The 10,544-nt window shown below is 40.5% G+C and overlaps 1 protein-coding gene across 1 annotated transcript; it reads left to right on the forward strand.

The window, feature by feature from the left end:
• The first annotated feature begins 4,280 nt into the window (after nucleotides 1–4,280).
• On the forward strand, nucleotides 4,281–9,087 carry LOC140381618 (trans-1,2-dihydrobenzene-1,2-diol dehydrogenase-like). The gene is made up of 7 exons (XM_072465684.1): nucleotides 4,281–4,608; nucleotides 5,247–5,358; nucleotides 5,421–5,584; nucleotides 6,600–6,852; nucleotides 7,712–7,836; nucleotides 8,037–8,187; nucleotides 8,780–9,087. The coding sequence occupies exons 1-7, from the start codon at nucleotides 4,519–4,521 to the stop codon at nucleotides 8,887–8,889; spliced, it is 1,005 nt and encodes a 334-aa protein (XP_072321785.1). The 5' UTR covers nucleotides 4,281–4,518; the 3' UTR covers nucleotides 8,890–9,087.
• Nucleotides 9,088–10,544: the final 1,457 nt, after the last annotated feature.

Consider the following 10,544-nt stretch of genomic DNA (forward strand, 5'->3'; position numbering starts at 1 on the left):
TATCTCCTCACACTCATGTGTCATGGCGCCACAGTGGAAGCTCACTCCTTCATGTATCCACAGTATGTCTGTTTTACTGGGGCAACTGGACTTGTAATGGATGGGAAGTGAGCAACAGTGTAAATGCATCTTTTTGCTGTTTGTCTTTAACTTTCTGTTTTAACTTCGAATCAGTATTTTTAGAATTTAGAAAACATAATTGGTTTAAGTGCAGCCGGCCGCAGTGTCGTGGGTTCGATTCCCGACTCCGACAATTCACTGCACGTCCTCCCTTCTCTCTAATCTCCATTTCATTCTGTACTTTCCTGTCAGTAAAGTTTATAGGCCACAAAATCTTGATCTCAAACAATTCATTGTATTGAAATGAGAAAGCCAAAGACGTATGCAAATAACAGTTGGCTAGTAGTGTAGTGTAGTTTGTGGAAAATGTTGTTGTTGCATTAGGCCTTTAAACTGCAGCAGTGGTGGTAGTTATAGTGGTTATTTTAGAAGTAAGTATGCAAAATGTTTCATTTGTTGAACATATTCTCTCTTTATGTTTGTTATGCAATCTTTTTTAAGAAGCTAAGACTCCTATTTGATTGTGTGCACTTATCCATCTCAGACTGAATCTACTCTTCCAGTTCACCACACCATAAATCAAACAGACAGTCATTCAGTTTAGTGTCAGACTATTTGGTTTGCATCTGAGACAGTACGCAGACAGCGGGTACAACTCTGTCCCAAAGTATTTTCGGCTAGACCTTCGGTACGGTGAACAAATGGTGATCTGTGCTATTAATCTTGGAACGAAAAGTCTGCAGAGAGCGCTTTGTCAAATGGATATATACAACGTGAACTCTTCCTTCTGGCTGACAAAGAAGCATTGAAGTCGATGGGGACAAAGCCAAAAAATGAAATATTGTAACTGTAATTGATCTTTGCATGTTCAGGACTCTCTCATACACATGTAGATGGTTAGCTTTGGTTAGATTTAGTCCCTCCTGCAGAAGAAGAACCCTCAAAAGGATTCAGCACAATACCAGGCTAGAATAAGGCTAAACTGTTCCTTCCATGTCACTCTTTATAATGGGAAACGGTTGAAAAACGTCACACATCAGAACATTGACAAAATGACTTATTACTCCCTACACTGTACACTTTCCCTTTTCCTCACCCTCCCTTGAATTCATCAGGGTTCACTTCAAGATGGCCGTCACCTCCTGGCGCTTGTCGAGCTTGTCACCCTCCCTTTGCAATGTGACCTTGAGACACAGATGAAGGAGGGATGGCGCGCTTGTAACTGCCGCAATGACGCCCAAGCTAAAAAGAAGATGAAATGTAGAGAAGTTGGTCGGCTCGCACTGACGACGGCGCTAGGAAAAAGGGTGGGGGCCTTGTGCATATCCACATCAATCAAAATAGGATTAGGACGCCTCTTTCCTTCTTCCCATTAAAGATGAAGGTGCTGATGTAACTTGTGTGTGAGAAAAAGACCTTCCCAAACTTAGAACAAAATGTCGGCATGCTTGCAAATGATAGAAGATTGTACCATTTAGTGTTGCCATAACATTTCAAACTCGATATCCATAAGGAAAAAGCTCGGAACCAATTTCTATATGACAATGATTACAAAACCAACTTTTTAATACGATGTTATTTTGAACACAATTAAAGAGCTTTTAAAATAATTCAGGACAATGCATTATTGTTCTATTTGTGGATTTCTCCCCCAGTACTGATAATTCCTCAAATGTGTATCTAGTTCCAACTAGTATTGTGATTTGATATTACTTAAAGGTACACTATGTAACTTTTATTGAGGGTGATTCTATTTCCTATTTCCAGTGTTCTTATGTTTCAAGAATGTGGCATTAGTGTGGCATTAAACAAATTGCAATTTTGTAGTTTAGTTTTTATTGCATTATCATTGTGAGTGTGGTGGCCTCTCCACAGATGTAACTTGTAACTTGGGCTGGTAGCATCACTCACTTTTCTCAATAAAGATATATTTAATGCCATACTATCAAACATTCAAGCCCAAGCTAAAATATATCCACACAAACAGGTGCGGACCAGGATATTTACATCGTGCACCTTTAAGTTTTTGTGCATGCGTTCCCTCCACTGTCTAAATCAAGTGGGCCTTTACGTCTTTTACTGACCTGACTCGTGAGCTACATTGTCTGCTGTGGTCCTCTCTCTTCTCTGGAGGGGCAGCCCTTGGGTCACAGAACTCATCTGTAGTCCACTGGTCCATGTTCTGCTGTAAGATGGACACTGACAGCTACTGATGCATGAATTCTTAATCAGATTAGAAGACTATGGAGTGATACAAGCGGAAGGCAATCATCCTGGTAATGTCTAAATTAATGAGCTGGACTCTTTTGTTGTGGCTGCTTTCTGAATGACTCTTCTTGCCTTGGGTAATTTTAGAAAAGCTGAACGTTCTAAATGGATTCATACTTAAGCGAGACAATCAAGTAGCATTTTACTTTATCAATGTGACACATAATCAGGACAACGTTGTATGTGTGGTTTATAAAAAGGACACGAGGCATCATCTACTTCACATCTGTGCAATATTACATGCAGTATATTTAATTTTGGATGCAATGGTTTAATAAAGGTTCAGTTTGTTGACAGAAAGGTGTTTTCAAATTCAAATTCAAATTTCAACACAACTCAAAACATCTCCCTAGAGCCCCCATTTGTGCTACTGAATTATCTCCATGACCTTGAGTTCTTTGCGTGGATTTTTTGGGGGAAATGAGCATTTGTTGTCTCCGTCCTGCTTTAGACACAGCTGTCATGTTTTTCTCCCGCCACCTGAGCCTTGCCCATGCCTGTTCGCTGGCAGCCGAGTGAGCCAGCACAAACCTCTCCACTGCTTCACACCAATCCAAAATGGAGCAGCACTTGGCCCATCAGATATCACCTCCTCACATACGGCCCACAATTTCATTATCACCTGTGTCTTCTGTTCTCCTTCAACAGGATCGGTATAAACTCTTGTAGAGACAGAGCTTAAAGTAGTAGTTTCAGTGACCAAATGATTGGAGTGGGTCATTCCCATGACAGACAGATCCAGTGGTACATATAGGTGGGAATATCAGGCCAATGCCATTTGCATACAAATTACCCAGCTGGTACCTTGTTGTTATGACAACGGCCCACAGCTCCCAGAATTCATTTGGAAGTGAAATACAAAAAGAGCTGTCAGTGAGGTGTCATTGCTCTTTATTGAGACTTTTCCAAAATTGGTAAAAGTTCTATTGTAATACTTGCCAACTGCTGAAAGTGCAGTGTATGAAGATGTCAAATCAAGCAATCAATAACATTTTATTTGTAAAGTACAATTCATACAAAAATGCAACATTCAAAAGTGCCTTACAATGTTGAAAACCTATAAAAAACACGCAGTGTAAGTCACAATAAATCAATAAAAACACATTCTCCTGTCAGAGGTCACATCTGTGGCCTGGAGCCTTTCCCTGCTGCTCTGACTGGAAGGTACAGGAATAATACACAATACACACTATACTTCAAAGTGTGCCTTCAACAAATCTTAAACTCAATTTACTTTAGCGACATAACTAAGCAATATTGTGTAAAATATTTAATTAAATATGTCATCTATTCTAATGCTTAGGGAAACAGAGCTCACATATATCAAATCTGTTTCATTAATTCAGCATCACAACATGTATTTATCTAAACAATGTCATTTACAGTCTGCAAAATTCTCCACTTTTGACATACTTTCTTCTTCTAAGTGAGCGTGCATCACCACTACAGTATAGTTGCACACTTGACAGTAACACCAGCTTTTCCCTAAACCCACCTTGTCAAATCCTCTCTGAGCTCACAGCTAAAACGTAAACTCTTCTGACAGCACAGTGTCCTCTACTGGCCACACAAGGCACAAAGTTTTCACTCATCCAAAACCTATTATACAGTATTCAGCTCAAGGGCAAGTGTGTTGTTTTTGGCATTGTCATCCTCGCTCAGCTAATAGTTAGTTATATAGTTATTCCCAGACCTTCTGACCCTCTAGTTTAATATTTAGCTTCAGTGCTTGGTTTTCAGGCTAATTACTTTCTCTCTTTAGTGAGTACTACAGCTTTACTTGGTTCCCATACGCTTGTGATCTTATACACATTAAACAGCCACTCTCCATTCATGCAGCTGTTACAGATTGATAGAGACAACTAGTACAAACCACTTCAGTCTGGAATGAAAAGCCTTGTATCAGCATCAACTGCACAGTGGGGAGTGTGTGTGTATGTGTTTTTGTGTTGACTTGCACCCTTTACCTCGGGGTGGGAGGAGAGGGAAGGTGACACGTCTCCTGAATATAAATGTAGCAGAAGTTATGCTCCGAGGGATGACAGTGTGCACAATACTCGCCAAGGAACGTGCAACCTTTTCCCAAGGTCACAGCACACCGCCGGGCCCAAATCTCTTCCAAAGCAGCAGCAGCAGCGGCGGCGGCGGCAGCGGCACCCCTCTCATTTGTCATTCGCCATCCAATTTAACATGGCAACGCGATGGGGACTGTGCGGCGCAGGGAAGATCAGCCACGACTTCAGCGTGGCCATGAAGACCCTGCCTCCCGGAGACCACCAGGTATTGTTCACACGAAAGGCCATGAAAAGACATTTGACATGAATCTCATACATTTTGTGATGATTCATCCAGTGGGTAAAGACTGAACAGTTAGAGATATCAATACGAGGATTAAGTAATACAAATAAATGCATATACACTGAAAGAAACCACTCTGATGCACCTATGATGAAGATGAAGCTGTCAAACTTGTAAATCTAGTTCTGAGGTAAATGCATTTGCAAAGACTTGTTAAGACTCACAAAGTAAAAGAACCTGCTAAAGGAAGTGTGTTGTTTCTTAAAAGCCAGTGATACAATAAGACGATAAAGCCATGCAAAATTATCACATGAAAATAAATAAATGTACGTAAAGAAGCACTCTGATGATGAAGATGAAGCTGTCAAATTTGAACCCAAACTTGTAGATCTAGGCGTAAAATGCACTTTCCACTGAGCCAAAGAAATGTCATGGCTCACAAAGTAAAAGAACCTGCTCAAAGTAATGTGTTGTTAGTATTAATGTGTTGTTAGTATTCAAATATTGCCACATTTTACCTCAGGAATTTACCTCAGGAACAGCTCAAAGAAATGTCCCCACAAAGAAAAATCATATAAAAATCACTAACCTTTTTATTATGAACGTGTGCTTTTTTACAGATAGCGGTTGTTGCGTCGAGAAGCTTAGAGCGTGCCCAAGAATTTGCAAAGAAGCACGGCATTCCCAGAGCCTACGGCAGCTACGAGGAGTTGGCCAGCGATCCAGACGTTGGTAAGATAGTGCACGTTTGTATCTGTACTGTAAAGACACTCCTAAACACCGTCGTCCCGTAGACATCGTTTACGTGGGAGTTCTTCACACACAGCACTGGAAGGTCGGCCTGCTCTTCCTCAAAGCCGGCAAAAACGTGCTGTGTGAGAAACCCTTCGCCATGAACAGCAGACAGGTGCAGGACCTGGTCGCAGAAGCGAAACAAAGCAACGTGTTTCTGATGGAGGTGAGAGCGGACGTGATGCAATTGCTTATCTTTTCATATGCATTCCTCCATATGCTGCTCGCTTTGTCATGTGTATGCTTTTGCACCACATCTAATCAGGACCAAACCAGGACTAAACTCGAAACTGACTGGAGTAGATAGATCAGGACTGAATAAAGACTTGAACAGGACCGATATCAGGACCTAAGAGTAATAGGCTCAAAATAAGTGTACCGTATTTTCTGGACTATAAGTCGCACCGGAGTATAAGTCGCACCAGCCTAAAAATGCATAATAGAGAAGAAAGAAACATATAAAAGTCGCACTGGAGTATGAAATGCGGTTACAAGTGTGAAAATAACATATAATATCACATATAAGTCGCTCTGGAGTATAAGTATACGTATGTAAGTATAAATATAAGTCGCACCCCGGCCAAAAATATGAAAAATACGGTAAGTAGGAGACCGCTGTGCATCATCCTCCATGTCAAGTCAATTTCATTTTTTAAAGCACTTTTATTTGTCTCCGCAGGGTAATCGCCCCTAGAGGCAAGGGATTTTAACTGATCTATTGTCTAATTTCCACATCCACTCAAATTGAAGGGTGTTAAACAGAATGCTAAATAAGGTGGCATGTGTATCGCTTTAGTAGGATATTGATGGACTTTTCAGATGTTGTCTTTTCTCTCCTTCAAATAGTCTAATCTGTGGCCATGATCAGACTATTTGAGAGGGAATTACATTTGTTATTGTTCAAATCTAAGCTAAAAACAGTTTTGCTTAGCTGTGCATATGACTGAAATGATTTTCTTTGCACTCTTCTCCATTAGGTCTTTGTCTGTGATTTCTGTCATGTCTTTGTGATTTTAATCCATTTTCCCTGTTGTGTGAAGCACTTTGAATTGCCTTGTGTACAAATTGTGCTCTACAAATAAACTTGCCTCTCCTTCAGGTTTTCTCTTATGAAATCAAAATGCGTACCGACTCGGTTCATTTTCAAAGCCACTCACTTGTCCGTGTTTGTGTTTGCACAGGCAATCTGGTCTCGTTGTTTCCCCGTGCATGCTGAGGTGCGCCGGCTGCTGGAGGAGGAGGCGGTCGGTCAGGTGAAGCTGGTCAAAGCCTACTTCGGGTCCCCTCAGCTTCACGTCCCTCGGTCTGTGGAGAGGGAGCTGGGAGGAGGAGCTCTGCTGGACATCGGGGTGTACTGTCTGCAGTTTGTGCTGATGGTGTTCAGAGGAGAGAGGCCATTGTCCGTACAGGCCACTGGTGTTCTTCTAGACTCAGGTGAGATGATCGTAGTACGTAGTAAGCCACCATGTACTGAGGTACTTCACGTGAACCAGAAAACTAACAAATGAATATACAAATGAAACTGAAATAATTGCGGGTACATTCAATAAGTTCTGTAAAGGTGCACTACTGGGTAACAGTTCTGTCCGGGCTCAACCATGAACGTATTTAGATACAAACAACATTTTTGACCATTTCCAGTCAGGTTATAAGTCTTTTCAAAGTCTGGACTTTTAAAGATTCTTAATGACAGATGCTGGTAATTCTGCCATTTTTGTGCTATTAGACCTGACTGCTGCCTATGACACAGTTGAAACCACTTTATTCTATTATTTATTCTGTTTTGTGGTTGCCTTTATAACACTATGTCTAGCACCTTGTTTGTAAAATGTGATATAGTAATAAAGTGGATGAGCTTGGACAGTATGACTTATCTATATTGTGGTTATAGAATTACAGTTGGCGTCTTGATGGAGATAAACTTCTTTAATTGCTGGGTTTCAGATGACAACACATTCACACGTGTCCAAAAAATCAATAGATGTAACAGCAGCTACATTTTATATTCTTAAAATGCAGATTTTTGTTTGTTTGTATTGAGTTCTGGGATTTTATTAATAGCGATGGTCAGGTTCAACATTTGTGAATTCACCTTTTGAATATTTCATGGCAAAAGTACAACGTGATCTATTCTCGAATCTGAAAACAACCAATCTTCCACTAGAAAAGTTACATAGTGTTCCTTTAAATCAAGCTGCTATGATTTAATTAAAATCACATGCAATCAGTGTGTCATTCAGTGTCATTTACACAAAGTGAAGATTGCTTTGTAACAAAATGTATGTTATTTTAGGAGTGGATGAGTCCGTGGTAGTTGCACTGAAGTTTTCCAGGAATAGAATGGCGTTCTGTGCCTTTTCAATTTCTGCCCGTCTTCCAAATGATGCTGTTATCTGTGGCACCGAGGGCTCCATTAAAGTAAGCCATGCAAGGATGTTTCAATACTCTTACCAAGGACCGAGACACGCAGGAACTGGAGAGACGACTAATTACTTTCATTTTTAATTAAATTGACACATTCAGACCAAGAACCATAGAGACATTCTGATATCGCATAGATATTATCTGAGAGCATTTCATTTGCATGTTAATGTGAAATATCACAACATTTTCCCTAGGTCCTCGGCCCTATGCACTGTCCTACCTCACTGGTGGTCAATGACAAAGAGACTGAATATCCTCTGCCCGAGCCCTGCCTGCCCATGAACTTCACCAACAGCACCGGCCTGCGCTATGAGGCTCAAGAAGTCAGACAGTGTCTCCTGAAAGGTACAGCAACACGAGCTAAAATCAGGAGGCAGGCAAAACTTAACCCATGAGTGAATACTTACAATGTATATGATATTAATATTCTAAAACCTGATAGTGTCATCTCGCTAATGTTAAAGTCTAAATGTAATTAAACAAACACAATTATTGTAGGTAAGATAAGATAAGATAATCCTTTATTGTCCACACATGGGGAAATTTCATTGTTGCAACGCAGGTAGATAGAGGAAAAGAACAGATAACTTATAGGAAGTTTGAAAAAAGGTGTTATATGAAAAAGGTGTTATATGAAAAAGGTGTTATATGAAAAAAGGTGTTTTATGAAAAAAGGTGTTATATGAACTGATATCTACAAATTGCAGGTTTCTCAAATAGTCAACTCAGTGTCATTGGCACTCATACAATAGACAGAATTGAAAGAAACTACTCAAATTCCCAAATATTTACATATCATTTAGCAAGGAAACCAGATGATATTTGTCTGCTAAATGTATTCATGCTCTAATGTATGCACCGTTTGATTATGCACAGACATCCTTTCAGATCCATGTGCTTGTGCCGTGTCCACACTAATGCTGCTCTTCATTCACAGGACTGAAGGAGAGCCCATTGATGCCGCTGGCAGAGTCTGTTCTACTGACGGAGATCATGGATGAAATCAGGAAGCAGGTGGGAGTTGTCTTCAGCCAGGACAACCAATGACAAGAGCCAAGCTGTTTCACCTAAATGGAACAGATTGGCCACAGTTTAAATATTTGGTTTAAGCAGATGAGAGACAAATGTGTTTGTGAGCCAGCTGTTTTATGATGAACATTTAATAAAACAGAGGATGACAAGATACAGATTTCCCCCCGTAAATTATAATTCCATCAGGAGACAGTGATTCAGAACTTTAGTTGAAGTTAAATATTTGATGCATTTATGTTTGTACTTCTGATACTAATGCAAATAGGCTAATATAAAAAGTATAATACTAACCTCTGTCACCAATTAGATTTCTACTATTATATGCATCACAAAGAACAAACAAATGCATGCTTCCAAACGTTCACATCATACTATTTTAATATGCATGAACATATGTCTACATTATACACATGCTAAGGGAAATTGCTGTCTTAACTGCAACTTTAAATGTTTGATCACTGGAAATATGAAATATGATGATATGAATGATTTGTGAAGAAGACTTTCAAAGACAAATAACTGTTACTGGATGTGTGACTGATGCAGCCAATAAAAGCACAATGTGACTGACGGAGTCGACGTTTTATTTCAGAAATCATTCAGAATTGAACAGGCTAAGATAGGCTCCAGGATGTGGCATATGCCACTCCAGGGGACACATTTACTTTTTCTATATTTAAATGAATGGCAATAAAATAAGCTTCTACCACTCAAATGGTTGCGCTAGTAAAGACTTAAAACAAGTGTTTTGTCTCCCCCTTTTGGTCATGTGGGGATTCTACGCATGTTGAACCAAAGTTGAACGCAAACCGAGGTTAATTCTCAAGGATGACGCTTCTCCGTCAGCCTCGCAGCAGTCACGTGCTCCGGCTGGGGCCTTATCTTCTGGATAAGACACGCCCCCTCTGCCCGCTTAGTGGCTGCTCCGCGGTACTGCAGCCTCACGGCCCAGACAGGAAGCCGCGAGTTAAACAGTTTGGCCTGTAAAATTACCAACAGTGCGCAATTATGTTTGGTCAAAAAATAAAATAGAAGGAATTTTATTCTTATACAGTTTTTAAAATTCTTAAAATGACATTTTTGACATCACAGTGAATGGTGTACGCGCACGGTCCTCGTGAACGCGCATCAGACGAAATCAAATCTACAAGAAGCAGAAGAAAGTGGACACGACGAGACCAACGATACTAGTAACTTGTTTTTATGTCATTTCTCACGTTTCTCAAAGTATTTAATATGAGTTACACAGCTAACACAAGTTCACTTTTACACAGAAAGACGCACTCGGAACCCTATTTCATGATTTCACCAGCACTCCGTCCAATCTTAAAGGTGGTATGGACGATTTTTTTCAGCAAATGTTTTATCACATTTCCTCGTGGCGTGGATAAATCATTTGTCCTGCCACGTATCAATCATAAAACGCACCTATGGCTCACCTGCAGCCGCGTGCGGTTCGTCCCCACGTTTCCGCGTGCCTAAGCGCATGGATCTATCATAATATAGTTCCCTCAGTGTACGGGGCAAAATGAAGACGGAGAAAGACAGTTCGAGCTGACGCAGAAGTGGACAGAAATCTACGGGAGACGAGAGATGCGATGCGCTCCGTTGCGCTAATAAACAAACGCACGTGTGTGTTGTATCAGTCCGCACGGGGGAGGGCGCATGAG

Source organism: Eucyclogobius newberryi, unplaced genomic scaffold, assembly GCF_026437365.1.
Source record: "Eucyclogobius newberryi isolate DKJ021-1_F unplaced genomic scaffold, fEucNew1.0.hap1 SCAF_5, whole genome shotgun sequence".
Classification (NCBI taxonomy): domain Eukaryota; kingdom Metazoa; phylum Chordata; class Actinopteri; order Gobiiformes; family Gobiidae; genus Eucyclogobius; species Eucyclogobius newberryi.